At 43.7% G+C, this 17,071-nt stretch overlaps 1 protein-coding gene across 2 annotated transcripts in view; it reads right to left on the bottom strand.

Annotated features, from left to right (window-relative positions):
- Window positions 1–55: 55 nt before the first annotated feature.
- Window positions 56–17,071, bottom strand: part of Mtmr10 (myotubularin related protein 10) — a 53,137-nt gene continuing 36,121 nt past the window's right edge. The window contains exons 13-16 of one of the 2 annotated variants that reach the window (NM_172742.2): window positions 14,041–14,210; window positions 7,380–7,550; window positions 3,968–4,150; window positions 56–3,429 (exon numbers count right to left, since the gene is read on the bottom strand). In NM_172742.2, coding sequence (NP_766330.2) covers window positions 2,833–3,429; window positions 3,968–4,150; window positions 7,380–7,550; window positions 14,041–14,210 — 1,121 coding nt within the window. In that variant the 3' untranslated portion in view covers window positions 56–2,832. The remainder of the gene's footprint in view (window positions 3,430–3,967; window positions 4,151–7,379; window positions 7,551–14,040; window positions 14,211–17,071) is intronic. The other variant, XM_006540837.3, reaches the window with a different exon arrangement.

The following is a 17,071-nucleotide window of genomic DNA, read 5'->3' as shown; positions in this document are numbered from 1 at the left end:
TTATATCTCTATTCTATAAGCACCTGGGACTAGATTAACAAAGGCAAGACCAATGCCAAGGCATTTGTACATTTATTTTAGGAACATCTCCATTGGCTAGATCAGGTTAATTTGATACACTGTAAATGTAATGGGGCTGCTCACGACCACTGCTGGGAGAGTCAGGTTAGACAAAGGACCTAGAAAAGGGTGACTTAACTGTACATCTGGCTCAACTCAATGTGGGGTCCCAGTCTCCAGGGACTCGAGGAAGCAGAATGCCCATGTTAGTTTTTAGTGAATGGGAAGAACAAAAGAGCTGCAGTCCGTTCTGAACTGACGTGAAAGCTGTTAGTCCACCCCACCTTAGAGAGTTTTCAAAAGAGACGAATGAAGGGTGTGTGCATCCAGGTGGGAGCTGCAGCCTTCCATCACCAGTCTGTGTTCTAATGGGTTCATACTGGTGACGACTACAAACGGTATCCATGGAGATTTTATTTAGCAGTCAGAGAGCCCTTTACATCCACTCTGTTGGGCAGGATCCAGTCAACCTGCTCAGCCTGCTTAGGCTCAGCAGTTGGATTTAGGCACAAAGGGTTTAGTTTTGTCTCGACACCAAGTTTTAATTGCTTGAGGTTACTGCTACAGCAAGAGGATCTTGTTGAAAAACATGTTGAACAGTTTTCATCTTCTGTCAGTAGAAATTAATGTCCTTTCCTTAAGTAAAGTTAGGCATTTTTGGTTTTAGAATTGGTTCCCAACATAAAGCAACAGTAAGACAGTTTGACCTCTGGAGTCAGCATTAGGATGCCCAGTGTCATCAGCCCCTGCATGGGCGCCGCCAGCACAGGCTCTGCCCGGGTGGCTTCGGAGAGAGTGCTTCTGAGCTCTTTGGTATGCTGCTCACAGCCACGCTTACCTCTTCTGTCACCGCAGGGTCACTTTTGTTTGCAGAGGTGCCAGGCAGCTGTCCCATAGGCCACACTAGGACTCTGGAGCTGTTTCACATAGTAAGCTGTTGTACAATAATCGTGATGTAACAACCACCCAGTTAAAATAGAAGAACATTTACAATTGATTACCATACAAAAATATGCAATTTCCATCATAAAGTAGTGTTTGTTAATAGTACCTGACCTTCTTGTAAGTTGGCAAAAAAGTTCTGAAAGGAGCTGAAGTAAATGTGAGGGATGAAAATTACAAAGAAACGAATTCTCAACCGCAAAATAAATCTAGAACAACTTATAGAAGTAGCAAAGCAGCTTCATGAAAATGGGGGCCATTACTGTCAGGTTCCAGTGGTGACACCCCGGTGTCTCGGACCAGGGCTAACTGTGTGGCCAACGGCTGGCGCATCCTCACTGCTGATAATGCTATTTGTATAAGTAGACAAGAGCCCTTATTTTATAGCAACAGATGAGTGAAAACATTAAGTTTAGCCATAAGATAAGAACTTTTTTAGACATAAGAACATCTGCCCTGTTAAATGCAGAGACATTATTAAACAGTTAGAAAAGGTCAATTTAGTAGAAATGGCTAAACAGCATATAGACAGGTCACACTATTTTGAGAAATTCAGTTTTTGAAAAAGAAACAAACTAAATCAACACTTTACTATAAAGTATTTCAAAATCCAAGGTGGCAATTTAAGACACTGCCATTGTCCATTAGGACATGTCCACCTTTAAACAGGGAGAAGAAGCCCTGCACACACGCACGAGCATTCGTGAGTGCAGAAGCACAGGGCTGGGTGAAGCTGACCAGGTTCTCATCATGGTTTGGATCAAGGCTTCAGATTCTCAGCCTCTTGGCATTGCCCCCAAGCCAGGAAGGGGTGCATCTCTGTATTAAAATGGCAACAACTGAGGAAGTCTTCCTCTCTAGTCTGTGCATGTGTCCATCTCGTGACCCTGCCTGTCATTTCTGAGGAGAAGTGTTGGCCTGCGTCAGCATGACAGCTGAGGTGCTCAGGAGGAGGCCAGAGCATCCCTACAGCCTGCGGTCTGCCTGTGGCATGCTCCTGTGCATGGACTTGGCACCCTCAGCCACAGCTGGAGCTGGGCATCTTCTACCTGGAGAGCCTCTAAGATGGCAGGGTGACTTTCTGAGGGACAAAACTGTGGCTCTGGAGACTCCTGGCTATTGATGTAAGCTTGTTGGCAAAAAGCTATTTCCACTATACAGTGGGGTCTAAAGAGCCCAATTTTGAAAATTTTGTTATTCTAGCTTCTTTGCTACTTTTATCTGAATGTCAAAGGCACTTCTAGGTTTAAATAGCTACAGTGAATGCTTTAAAATTACAGTGCATCTTTTAAGTTAGTTGTATGGAATTGAAGCAAATCCATGATTTTGAAACACAGTGATCTTAGGTCCTAACTGAGGTGAACTAAAATCTAAACCCAGAACACAAGCTAAGAATATTAGCTAAACACGTGGATGCCAACTGAGGCCTCTTGGGAGTTTTATCAGATGATCTAGAAATGCATTAAATACACTAATTTATTAACTTCCCTATCCACTTTCTCTGGGTTGTAATCTGACTATCAGATCACCTTTAGTAGGTTGGAAAATAGAAGTTGGCAAAATTCGCATGGCAGAGGAACCTCAATATTTTGATATCAAGTGTAACAATGGGAAATTCGTGCTGCAAATGACCCAAATGAGCCAGACCCAAAGGTCAAACCCAAAAGTCACACTGCCCTTAGAATAACTGAAGGCAGCATGATTAAACATGGTTTAAATATTTGTGCAAATTTCTTACATATAAAATGTTTTAAATGCCTCAGTTAGCAATTTCAGTTCAGAGAGGGAAATGTCCAGCTTCTCTCAATATGTCCAGAAAAATACCTTAATTTAGTCTTCATTTGCTAGTGTCTCAGTAGATAACCATATTTTGGCCCCACTTAAAAATTTGCTTAATGGCGTTCCTAAAATGCTTCGTCTACACAGATTTCCTACAGGAGAAAATGGAAATGAAGAGGAGAGGAACTCTGGTGTCCCCAGCGTGTCATGTGGCCCCGTGGCCCGGAAGTACATCCTGCTCTGGTCCAGCTCTGCATAGCAGGCTTCCAAGGGGCCGCTGCGGTGCTGCCTCAGCATCCTGCTCAGCATGTCCACCTCATCAGCCAGGAGAGAGAGCTTGTGGAAGGCCATGATGGAGCCCCCGAGGTTGATCTGGGCCTCAGGGACCCAACGGAAGTAGCACAGTTTCCACAATTTTATGTGTGTTCCGGAGAGACGTGGCAGGATAATGCCGTGTAGGTTGGCTGGTCTGGAGAACCACTCTTTAAAATACTGCTCGGCTCCACTGTGCTGGCTGTCGGTGTGCTGAGGCGGGTCCGGCTTCAGCTTCAGGACGAGGGAGTTTCTCCGAGGCAGCAGGTCTTGGTCAGTGATGATCCCATTCTTCAAGCATGAGGGCATTCCTCTCAGTGTGGAGCTGTAGCTCTTCTGCACAGAACACAGATACTGGCATTACGCTACTGGAGCAGCTGCTTCCCAACAGAACTCCTGGCACTATGGCACCCAGCTGGGATAAAGAGGTGACAGGAGGGTTTAGACTTGAAGGACATGGTCCTTTCCCCTGTGGCACTTAGGCTGGTCTTCTCTGGAACCAGTATTTTCGATTGACTCTCCCAGGTTACTACTATGTCAGAGGGAGAGAGGAAGGCATGAATAGCCTGTCTATTTATTTGTTTACATGCATGCTCCTAAGACTTTAGGGGTAAGGGGAAATTCTAACCTGGCTGATTTCTAGCAAGAATGGGCAGACTAGCTGGAAGTCAGCTCAGGGCTGCCACCTGTCAACTCTTGTGCTGACTGGGCTTTAAGAGCCTCGCTCACCAAGAAAACATCAAGATATTGTCACGTCAGTTAAAAGCTGCACTGTCTACTGGCGAAGCGACTATTTCTAACACTCACAAAGACACTGTCTGGTGCTGCAGCAACAAGGGTCTCAACTGCTAATATGCTGCTATCTACAGTTTACCTTCGTGCGCTTAAAAGACTTCCTGGAGCCGTTCTGAACACAAGGTGTGCTCTTGCCAATGTAGAAGGGGTTGTGGAAAAGAGTGCGATCCTTCGCAGTGAACTGAAGAGCCCAGTCCCACACTGAGGGGAATTTCAAGCCCTTTTCATCACCCAGCTGAATGTTTTTGCTGATGGCAAACTCCTGCAAAGCAAAGCACATGTGTGAGAAGAGGCACACCCACTTTTTCTCACACCTCTACCCGAAGGGGAGTTCTCTGCTAGAGTACTCGGCTTTCATGGGAGCACCACCCTGAGGACGATGGGCACTTGAGTAAGGAACGCACACTTCTGTTCATGTTCCAGCTGTGAACCAAGGAGGCTTTACACTCTGGGCAGGGAAGGTGCTAGGCGGAGAGGAACACCTTCACTGAAATGGCGCTGCAAACCTTAGACAGCACCGATGTCCTACTCTGGGCTTTGAGCATAGTGACCTGGGTTCACACCACAGCAAATGCAACAACCCAGACAGCTGTGTGACAGCATGTCCTCCTCCTGGAGCAGAGGACAGACATGGGCTCCTCTGGAAGGCAGTCCTCAAGCTTTCTAAAAACTTAAGCAGTCACCTTAGTGACACAGAATAAGGACCCTCCTCTGAGCACAGTGACAGCAGGTTATATCAAGTTCACATAAGATAGCTCCCTGAAAGAAATAGATGAGAAAAAAATATGACTGACTCTTATTGTCTACTTGGTACCTTTTAATCTCTTAAAAATTTATTTTATGTGTATGAATACACTGTAGCTGTCTTTAGACACACTAGAAGAGGGCATCATTACATCTTATTACAGATGGTTGTGAGCCACCATGTGGTTGCTGGGTTTTGAACTCAGGACCTCTGGAAAAGCAGACTGTGCTCTGAACCACTGAGCCATCTCTCCAGCTCCCCTTTTAATCTTTTATAAACTTTTTCATTTAAAAAGGCCAAGAATTTGAGTCAGGCAGTGGTGGTACACACGCTGAATCCCAGCACTCTGGAAGTAGAAGCAAGTGGATCTCTGTGAGTTCAAGACCAGCCTGATCTACAGAGTAAGTTCCAGGACAACTAGACTGCATAGTAAAGATAAAACCCTGTCTTAAACAAACAAACAAACACTGCCAAGAATTTGTTTGAAATTAGAGAAGGGGCAAATTATAAATGTTATGAGAAGAATGTAGAGTAATCAGGTTATAAGAGCACACAGAGCTGTAAGCCCATGAAGGTGTGTGTGTGTGTGTGTGTGTGTGTGTGTGTGTGAGAGAGAGAGAGAGAGAGAGAGAGAGAGAGAGAGAGAGAGAGAGAGAGAGAGAGATGGCTGAGGGCAGCAGGAATAAGTTCCCAGTAATGAAGGCACATACATCACGAGGCGGTAAGAATGCAGGCGCACAACTGGGAGCCCATTTAACTTAGGGATACGTAAGTTTTCTATACCTCAGAAGCCTTTGGGTCCCAGTTTTATATTAGGAAATGTTAAATCTTTCTAGGAAGACAGAATAAATTTCACAAAATTTCCTTCTCAAACCAATCAATCTAAAAACTCTCTAACAGAGAAACAAGAGTTTCTCTTGAGTTCTGGGTTCCCTAAAGCCACAGTGCTGAGCAGTCTGTGCCTCTGTGTTCCGGGGACATTCATGTGAGTGTGAGACAAGGCCTTTACCCACCCTACTTACCCCCAATATTTGCTCTCTCCTTAATCAAGGCTCAGGCCCAGTCTTCTCTAGGATGCTCCTCGTTCCCAGGCAAAGCAGCCTGGCTGTGCTCTCTGTCTCTCATACCTGGACACGTGAATGCATCACAGTTGGCAATGCCACTATACACAATGAGGCCAGGGGCACTTGATGGCCACAATGGCAGATGTGGAGCTGGGAGTATGGGCCTATTTCTGAGAGAAACATGGGCCTAGCATTTTCTAGATGGGGATAGATATATGAATTTGTACTCGGAGGCTCTACTGCCTAGACTGGGATCTCAAAGCTGAAGCCGAAGGCCAGAGAACGGGTGACTCCTGCTTAGTTTCCCTCAAGCCTACAGAAGCTACCCTTCGGCTCCCCCTAGCCCCCGGCCACTGCAGCATTTCTGAGCTCTTCCCAGTGTGGGTTCACAAGGGATGAGACAAACCAAGAACACTCTCACCAGTAGTAGGAAGGGGGGTCTCCAGTATGGCTCCATATTCTTAGTCCTCCATCTTCGTCCTCCAGCTCTATGAACTGTCCTACAGATGCAATCCCACCCACAGTGGCTGCCACGTGACCTGAGGTACTCTGGAGTGTAATAGTGTTTGCAGAGAACTTCAGTCTAACATTGTGTCTAAACTACTTATTCCACAACTTCTTAAGAAACAGATGGAATACAACTTTTATTCTATTGACCTATAAGGAAATACATGTTTTTAATTGTTGGTCAACAACTCTGATATGCAACGAGTAACCCCAAAAGTACAAGTGAAGTACTCAGGTCTGTGAGCCCAGCTATGCAGGAGGCTAAGGCTGAGGGATGGCCTGTCTGAGTAACTGCCAGACATTGTCTCAGTATTGCAAGAAACAATAAAAGATGTCAGTGGGGAGGCACTGAGCTAGGGCTGTAGGTCAGTGGCATGTACAAGGCCTGGTGTTTGATGTTTCACCAAAGAAATCCAAAAGTGTATTTAAAGTGGTTAAACTAATTGATATCTTTAAAAACATTGATTTATTTTTTATTTTTATTTTTTTATGATTTTTTTTGAGACAGGGTTTCTCTGTGTAGTCCTGGCTGTCCTGGAACTCACTCTGTAGACCAGGCTGGCCTCGAACTCAAAAATCCACCTGCCTCTGCCTCCAGAGTGCTGGGATTAAAGGCATGCGCCACCACGCCAGGCTAAACACATTTATTATGAGCAATTTATAGACAAAAATAAAATGGTCACTAATAAAAATAAACTTATTAAATTCTTTAATGTATTCTGAAAAATTTGAAAGGTAAGTTTAAATTATACATATTAAGCATACAGTTAACTGTACTTCAGTTATATTTTGAAGTTGTAAAGTGGGGAGGGGCACTGGAGAGCTGGCTCTGTAGTCACAGCACCGGCTGTGCAAGCATGACGGTTTGGATCCCAGAACCCATGTAAGCATAGGGCAGGTCTGGTGGCAACCGTGATCCTCAAACCCAGGAGATGGAGAGACTTCCCGTGGCAAGTTGGCTAACTAGATAAGACAGACTGGAAGCTCCAGATTTTATAAGACTTGCCTCAAGAAAACAGAGTGGAAGAGGCTAAGGAAGACACCACAATCCACCTCAAACCTTCACATGCACGTACAGCTGCACGTACACGTGACTACATGCATACACGTATGCTACACACAAAAGGTACGCACGAGTACACACAGACAGCAGCTGCAGCCAGCATGTCACTTACTGTGCTCTGCTTCACCCGCTGATGAGGAGAGTTGAAGAGGAAGGTGCCGAACAGCGAGATCCGGGTGCTGTCACACAGCACTGCTAAGTACGTCTCGGAGAACTCGAAGGCAGCTGGGTACTGCTCGAGCAGCTGCCACGTGGTATCCAAGAACAGCAAGAATAAAGGAGACTGGCAAGAACAGACAGACAAAGGGGTTATTTAATGCTGCTCTCTGGTTGTCATATTTACTTCCAGATTTACTGCTGGTATAGAGGCTAACAAAAAAAAAAAAAAAAATCTAAGCCTCAAACAGTTGGCAGAGCTGACCTAAGACCACCTGAACAGATTAAGCCTATCTGTGTCAAGACACACATTTAATTTAAAAAAAAAAAAGGGGGAGCTGTGCTTGGCAAGTGTGGTAAGACCAAACAAACAAGTGTGCAGGCATGTGCAGAAGCAAGAAAGCAAACAGGTTCAGACATCCTGTAAGCGGTCCTACACAACACAAAGCACTCAGCCAAACTCTGTAACTTGTGGTTGATCTGCATGCTCACCATCCAGGAACTCCCCCAAGATTATAGAGTTTGGCATCAGCCCTAGGCCATGTGGAGTCCCCTGGGAGGCAGTTGCTGGGCCTCACTTGGATGCACTGCCACCTGTCCATGGTGCTTGCCAACCTGGCTGCTGGCCTTCTGCAGCCAAACAGGGAGCCCAGGAAGCCACACAGGTGTTAGAAAGATGTTTCTCTCAAAATCTCATTTCCCAGAAATGAGACACCAAAGGTGATTTTAGTTAGTTGGGTTACTCTTAGCATCTAACTGTATACAATAGGGGCTGCATAATGGTGTTTGCATACATGTGTGAGGTGCCTTGGATTGTCAGCACCTGCTCTCTTACACAGTACCCCTCCCCATTCCCCAGCAGTCCTCCTCACTTAAGAGAACATGTGCTATGTGTCTCCCCAAACCTGGCCTATTCTGCTTCACCATCATGATTTCCAGTTCCCTCACCACTCCTTCTTTTTCATGGTGCAGTACCGTGTCTTGTATACATACATATGCTGGATTTTCCTTACCCATTACCAAGTTGGGATAATGCCACAGTAAACGTGGACAGTATCGTTGTCCCTCCTTGTATACAGCAAGGAGTGACACAGCTGGGTCATAGGGTAGCTCCTGTTTTAGATTTTTAGGAACCTCCATACTGATTCCCGTGGGGACTGCACTAGTTTACATTCCTGCCAGCACTCATCTGAACAGCACTGGCTGTTTGCCTATGCCAGCACTTCCTCTCTGCTTTCCGCTAGTGGCTTCGATGCTATGCTTATATTAAAGGTCTCTAATTCATTCTGAATTGATTTTTTAACAGGGAGAGGAAGGAATCAAGTTCCAGTCTTCTGAATGTGGATAATCTGTTTTCCCCTGCATCCACTTAATAAAGAGACTATCTTCAGTGTAGATTTTCCGTACTTCTGAAAATCACATAGCTGTAATTGCATGCACTTATCTCTTAGTTCAGTATTGCTGTCTTGTCTTTTCTTTCCCTTTGTGCTAGCCATACGCTGGTTTTGTTAGCTTTGCTCTACAGTAAGACTCGAGATGAAGTATTGCTGTACCTCTAGCACTGCTGCTTCTATTTCTGCTAATAATCCTTGTCCTAAAGTAGGATCTATTTTGGAGAAAGTTCCATGAGCTACTAAGAAAAATGTGTATCGGATAGCTGTTAGGTAGAATACTCTGTAGATGTCCATATGTGATCTGCAATGCAGCTTAATTGTCATGGTTTTGCTTGTATTTTTCTCAATGGCCTATAAATCTGGGAGGTGTTAGCTGCTTTTCTCATGGCTGGACTCAAACGCCTGGCGAGAAGCAGTCACAGAGGAAAGGCTTATTCTGGCTCACAGTCTGAAGGTGTCTCCTGCATAGCAGAAAGCAGGGTAGGAGTGACAGCTACAGCAGCTGCTAGCACATATCTACAAGGAGCAGGGAGCAGACAGGAAGCAGTACCAGGCTATGAACCACAAAGTCCAACACTGCAAGTCACTTCCTATAGTGGGGATTCTTCCAAAACAGCAGGACAGTTGGACCAAGTGTGCAAATACATGAGTCTATGGGAAACGCTCACTTTCAAACTTCAACACTGTGCCAATGGTCCCATAGGTTCCTGGCCAGCTCAATGCAAAATGCATTTTGTTCAGCTCCCTTAGTCCCTTTATCTTACAGCTCTAACATTATTTGAAAGGTTAAAGCCCAGTCTCTTTTGAGGCTCAAAGTAAACTTTTATTGGTGAGCCCCTATAAAATTAAACAGTAAGTTACCTCCAACATAGACTAATATAGAGTAAACATTCCCACTCAAAAGGCAGGGATGGAGCAAAGGAAAAAAAACACAAACACAAACAAGAAAAACAACAACAAAAAGACAAGAAGAAAAGGCTGTACCAAAGCATGGCTGAAACCTTGCCTGGCACTTGGAACATGTGACAGATCACATGTTCTCAGATGGGCTTCTGTAGCCCAGCCTCCAGCTCCAGTGCCTTTGACACACACGGCCTCTCTTGGGTCAGTTCCATTCAATGCCTGCAGCTTGTTGGCATCTCCAGTATCTTGGGGAACCCACTACAACTTAGGTATCACCTTCACAGCTTCAGGTATGGCACGCCTAGGTGTCCACACAGGAAAGCCATCCCTGTTACATGGTTTTATTGAAATTGGTGCAAACCCCCATCTAACAGCCCATTCCTTCCCACTGTTGCACTTTGCTTGCCTACAAAACCATGACCATGTGGACAATAACAGGTTCACTGACAGCTCACGGTGTTGCTTGAATCCCTTGGACCACAGTTGCAGATTGAGTATTTTGGTGCTAGTACTGAGTACCTTGCCAATGAACCTAGGCAAGCACTTTCCTGGCTGCTGTATGCCAGCCAGGTACTCTGAAATGTTTTTCCAAACAAAATAGCCCATCTCTTGTGCGCTCTGTCTTATTCAAGGCTTAGGACCCGAGTATAGCACTGCTAGACTGTCTGACACACAGGAATGGCTGCTAGTCCTTGTTGCCCTTTGAAGCCCTGAACATGGCCTTCACTCTCCATGTTTCCACACTCTTGTCTTTCCCACTCACACCAGAATGGCCCATCAGTTGTCTAGAGAGTTCTAGGGCTGTCATATTGAACCTCCAAGTGCTTCAACATCCCTACAGCACCAGCTCTGAGGCCTAAAACTGTAGTCAGGTAATGCCAACCAGTGGCTCCACTGATTGCTATCAAATTTCCCTTTCTTAATTTTCCCATTGCTATGACAAATACCTGACTAGAAGGCAACCTACAGGTGACTGATTTGGGTTGGTGGTTTGAAGGAATAAAATGCATTATGGTACGGAAGATGCCACCCGGTGGCTGGCTCTTCAGTACAAGCTGGGCAGTGGTTTATCCCATGGACCAGGGGGTAGTCAGGTTAAAAACCCCAAGGCCCACCCTAGTGACTCACCTATCAAGTGAGGATCTACCTCATAAAGGTTCCATTATAAATTAAAAAAAACAACCTGTTGTTCAGGGACGGAGTTCAAACATATAAACCTAAAAGGGCCATTTTTATATTCATGCTGTAACAAAGGGTTATGCCATCCATAATTGTTGTATTGGGATCAGTACTTATGTCCAGTAATGTTGGCTTTGTATAACTCCGGAATCTGATGCATGCATGTTTATAACTGTTAAATGTTTTTATTAATCGTTCATTTCGTGAAGTCTCATAACTAATTTTGGAGTCTGCTGTGTTGGGTGTGAGCATGGCTCGTTCTGCTTCCTTACTGACTCGATTTGCTTGAAGTATCCTTTTCTATCCTTCTACTGCCTGTGAGGTATATTTACTGCAGCTGGTAAATACTCGGGTCTTGGTTTTTAATCTAACACTCTGACAGTTTGCGTCTTTCAGTTAGAGACTTGAAATGTTAAAACGCTAGAGTTACTATTCATAAATATGAACTGGCTCCTGTCATTTGTTATAACTCTGGATTCAGTCTTATCTGCTTATCAAACCCTCTAGTGAGACATATTGTTTCCTGGTTGTTTTCTCGTCCTCCTCAGTGTCTAGGATTCCTTTCTGTGCCCTTTGCTGAGACTCCTTAATGGATTTTAATTAACTTAGTTAATTAAGCTTATGATGAAAGGTCTTTATTTCTCTTTTGATTATGAAGCATAACTTTGCTGGTATCAATAACCTGGGTTTATAGTTTTGTTTGTTTGGGGGGGGGGGGTATTTGAGTTTCTGCTTAGAAATCCGCTGCTATTACAATAGGCTGCAACCTTCAAGAGTCTTTTTTATTTTCCTATACGCTTACTATTAGAAACTACCTTACTGTGGGGCTAGGGAGATGATCCAGTGATTAAAAGCATTTGCTGCATTTGCTGGTCGGTTTCTGTCAGCCTGGGACAAGAGAACCTCAATTCAGAAACTGCCTCCATTGGACTGGCCCGTGGGTGTCTGTGGAGCATCTTGAAATTAACTGTCATTATAGGAGAGCTCAGCCCACTGTGGACATCCCACCCCTAGGCCAGTCCTATCCCATCCTGTGTTATATAGAAAACAGCTGAGCAAACCATGGGAAGCAAGCCAATAGGCAACATTCCTCCATACTTTTTACCTTGACTTCTCTCAGTGACCAACCGTCCTCTAGAAGTATAAGGGGAAATAGACCCTTTCCTCCCCAAATTGCTTTTGTTTATGGTATTTATCACAGAAACAGAGAAGCAAACACCATTCTAGTAGAGGACCCACATTTAATGCCCTGTACCAATGTCAGGTGATTTCACAGGGACCTCTAACTCCAGTTCTAGGAGAGTCTAGTTCTAATGCCCTTTCTTGGCTGCCACAGGCACTGCATGTGTGCGCGCGCGCGCGCGCGCACACACACACACACACACACACACACACACACACACACACACACTTTAAAGCTGTATTGTGATAGCTGGGGATACTTTTTTAGTCATAAGTGCTTGAGATTCTAAAATCCCCAGTATCTGGATGTCCATCTCCCAACTTGGGAGGTTTTCTGCTATTATTTTACTCAGTAGTCTCTGGCTCATATCTCTTTTCATTCTTCTATGTCCATGACTCTTAAGTTGTTTTGTTTGTTTGGTTGGTTAGTTGGTCTTTTAAGACTGGGGTTTCAAGACAGGGTTTCTCTGTGTAGCCCTGGCTATTCTGGAACTCACTCTGTAGACCAGGCTGGCCTTGAACTCAGAGATATCTGCCTCTGTCTCTATGGCATGCACCACCATGTCCAGCTTTTAAACTGTTTGGTTGTTTTAAATTATATTCCAAAAATACTGCATGTACTATGCCTGCTTTTAAAAACTTACTGTTTGAATGTTTCAGTTCATTCCTCTATTACAATTTCACATCCTGGTAATCTGTTTTCACTTGATGCTTGATATTGGCGAGGCTTCCAACAAAGTTTATTCAATTTATTGTTTCATTTTTCTAAAATTCAATATTTTTGGAGACACTTGAATTCCTCTTTCACATCCTGAGTTGTCTTTGTTGCTGTTGTTACATCTAGCTGTTCATCTGTACTCTCTTCCAATACATTCTGGTCTTCAACCCTCTCCTTGATTCCACTGATCATCCGTATAATCATTCTTTTGAAGTCATTATCATCCGCTCAGTTACTGTGGACTTACACAGTGGATGGCCCTGCTGCTCTGCTTTCTCCTGTTTCCTGTGCTTCTACATAGGACTGAGTGGGACACTGGCCATGTGTTCTTTCAGCTGAAATACTCACCATGGTGCAGACACACTAGGTTTGACTTTCTGACAACTGGGCTGCAGTGCAGCTTGGTAGCCACTCGACCATGTGTTTAAGGTGCAGGGATGAGGGAACAAACTGCAACACACCCTACAGGCAACTGGCTTGAAGAGAAGTTGTTGGCTCTATTCTCTAAGATGCAGAGGATAGGGGGTCATCTTTGTATCTACGGTAATCTTCTACATCAATGTGGATTCTAATCTATTAGTTAGGCTTTAATAAAGCTACAATGTGTTAAATCAATACTGAAAAATTAAAGAGGCCCTTGTCATTTTCACAATGGTAAAAATTTATCTCATACATATTTGAAAGGTGCTAGTTTGGGGGTCTATGAAATGGCTCAGTGTAACTGCACTTACCACATGAACATGAAGACTTGATTTTGACCCCAAAAATCTCATGAAGAATGAGAACTGAGTTCTTAAAGTTGTCCTCCGACCTCTACAGGCATGTCCTGGCATGCCCTAATTGTCAGATTATAGGTGCTTCCACTAGGCTCCTCCCAGGGCTTACAACACCAACCACCACCACCAGGTGGCAGGCTTCCCATAAAGGGATTGCCAGGCACTCCAGCCCCCAATCTCTCTGTACCCAGTTTTTCTCTCTCCCCTCCCCTCTTTCTGTCCTCTGTGCCCCATCCTCTTCTCTACCCTTATGGCTCTGCTCTCATCTGTCTGCCTCTACCCCTTCTCTAGGTCCTCACTCCCCCTTCCTTCTCCCAATAGTGTAATTCCTCAGGGCATACCTTAGCATGGGCCCAACATATCTCCTTGCCACACTATATTTCATAACACTAATCATCACACATACACACACACACAAATAAACAAACTTTTGAAAAGTGCTAGGAAAGCAACAGGACTAGTTACCTCTTTCTCTGACCTCTTCAAGTGGTTGCATCTGTCTAGGAACTGATAGCCCGCCATGACCCACTCCTTCTGTATCAGACTCTGAAATCCAGTAATTGTCCTGAAGTATGGATCCATCATCACTTGAATGAGAGAAGCCACCAGACAACTCAAGTCTCTGCCTTCCTCCTCTGTCAATAAAATGGAAAGAAAATGAAGACCAAGAGAAATCCTGAATGTAAGTTAGGTAATTCAACATTCTATACTTTAAATTGCCTTCAAAATAGTCTATGTAAGAAAATTTAGTGGATTCCAGCAGCTCTCAAATATAATAAACTTATTTTTTACAAGTCATGTTCTATATTTATTGGAAATCTATATGAACCAAGAGAAGTATCAGAGCAAGTCATCAGTAAGTAAAAACTAAACACAATATTTATGCTAATTCACTCCACCACACTGAAGATGCCATTCCACCCTGATGCACTGACCGTGGGGCTCAGTAGCAAATGCACTCTCATATGTCACTATTGGCAGATAACAGCAGTTCACTGCACACATTTTTTCTTGTTTATTCTTCTCTCATGTAATATATCCCAACCAGTTTTCCCTCCGTTCTCCTGTCCTGGCCACCCCTCCTTCGTTCATCCACTCTTCCTTTCCTTTAGAAAAGAGCATGCCTCCCAGGGATATCCACCAAACATTTCATATCAAGTTGCAAGAAGATGAGGCATCTCTCCTCACACGAAGGCTGGACGAGGCCACCCAGTAGGAGGGAAAGGGTCCAACGGCAGGCAGAGCAGTGCTCACATCTTTTACTTCTCATAGTTTAGGGTAGAATGTATTTCTAGGATGCATTCTGCTCTTGTTTTGTCAAGGATAGTAAATAAAACACCGTCTTCTACTGGGCAGTGGGGGTGCATGTCTTTAATCCCAGCTCTCAAGAGGCAGAGGCAGGTGGATTCCTATGAGTTTGAGGCCAGTCTGTTCTACAAAGCGGTTCCAGGACAGCCAGGGTTATACAGAGAAACAAACAAACAAAAGAAGACAACCCACACACTGTCTCTCCAGAGAGAACGTCCTTCACGTGCCAATGACTCAGAAGTGAATGATGGCGCGGAACTGTCTCCATCACGTGAAAAGGTAGTAAGCACTTCCTTCCTGCCCTTTACAGCTAGTTTCCGTTTCTCCACAGATCTTTGTTTTTTGAGACAAGGTGTCAGTGTAATCCATACAGGCCTCAGATTTGCAATAAAGCCAAGGGTGGCAATGAACCTTCTATATCTATGTCTCTAGTGCTAATATCACAGTTGTGCATCTTGTCATGCAGCTATTGTCCTTTTAAATGAGTTTAGAATTACCTTCACATCAAAACCAGGTAAAATGATGAGAAAACTATCAACTGACAGCCTTTGCAAATACAAATGTAATACTCATTAATAAAATATTAATAAGACAAATTACTATGAAAAATCCAGGAATTTTTCCCCAGAAAGCAAAATTGCTTTAGCATTTGACAAAAAAATAGTATAATTATAAAATAAAATGTAATAATATTATCTAGAGGCAAACTACCATCTGATATACTTCTATATTTATTCTTAATTTAAAAAAAAAAAAACTCCTAGCAAACTAGGAATTAAAGGAAAGCATATCAGAGGCTTCTCCCAACCCCTACAACTAATACCCCATGCATAATGGTTGAAGACTGAATGCTTTCCCCCTGAAATCAGAAATGAAACAAATATGTCTCCATCAATACTTCTACAGCATGCTGTACAAGAGGCTGAGTCAGAACAATTAGACAAAGGAAAGGAAATAAAAGGCAAAAGTATCAAAGAGATTTAAAAACTGTACTTGTCATTAGTTGTAATCCCTGTATGTTAAAGATCAAGGATGGGGAAGAGAGGGATGGCCCAGCGAGTAAAGTGCTTGCCATGCATGGAGGAGGACTTGCATCAGACCCACAGCACCCACATAAAAAGCTGAGTAAGCACCTATGAGCCCAGTGCTGGGTGGATCCCTGGAGCTCACTGGCTAACCAGGCTAACCAAATATATGAGCTCCAGGTTCAATGAAGGGCACTGTCAAAAAAGGAGGCGGAGAGTGATGGACAATGACATTTAATGTTGATCTCTGGCCTCTACACACATGAACATGCACATAACATACCACACATATACCAGAAAAAATGTTTGAGTTCAGAAAATAACTACCAAAATAAAAGAGTAAGCTCACAAGAACTCTCTCTCTAAAATAATGAGTATAGAATAAACCTGAAACTGCAGTTAAGAAAACACTGTAATCACAGAAACATAAGAATACATTAAGGATACTCAAGAGATTTAATACACTCCGCCTAAACCTTGTGCAGTAAAACTTGCAACCACTGCTAACAAATGAAGGAAGATCAGAGTAAATGGGGAGGCATTCCCTTCACAGTTTGGAGGACTCCATAGACATATCCTCTCTAAACTGATCTGTAACCGACACAGTCATATACACACTCCAGTGGGCCTTTTTTTAACACTAGAAATTACATGGAAATATAAGTAACCCAGAGTAGTTGGAACAGTTTCAAAGACAATGTTGTGTAGTTAAAAGTCTCAACTTTAAAGCTTGCTGAACAAGGATGGTACTCAAGATAATGTGGTAGTAGCATAAAGAACTGACATAGCTCAACCGAGTAAAATAGTTAAAATAAACTTTGCCATTTACATTCAGTGATTTTCATTAAAACAAGGCAATTTAATGGAGAAATAAAAGTCTTTTCAAGGGTCTGGAGAGATGACTCAGCAGTTAAGAGCACTGACTGCTCTTCCGAAGGTCCTGATTTCAAATCCCAGCAACCACATGGTGGCTCTCATAATGAGATCTGATGCCCTCTTCTGGGGTGTCTGAAGACAGCTAAAGTGTTCTTACATACAATAAATAAATAAATCTTTGGGCCAGAGTATGCAGGGCTGGAGCAAGCAGGGCTGGAGAGAAGAAAAAGTGTCTGAAGACAGCTACAGTGTACTTACAGATAAATAAATAAACCTTAAAAAAAGTC

This window comes from Mus musculus, chromosome 7, assembly GCF_000001635.26.
Source record: "Mus musculus strain C57BL/6J chromosome 7, GRCm38.p6 C57BL/6J".
NCBI lineage: Eukaryota > Metazoa > Chordata > Mammalia > Rodentia > Muridae > Mus > Mus musculus.
This window is presented reverse-complemented; position numbering and strand designations above follow the sequence as displayed.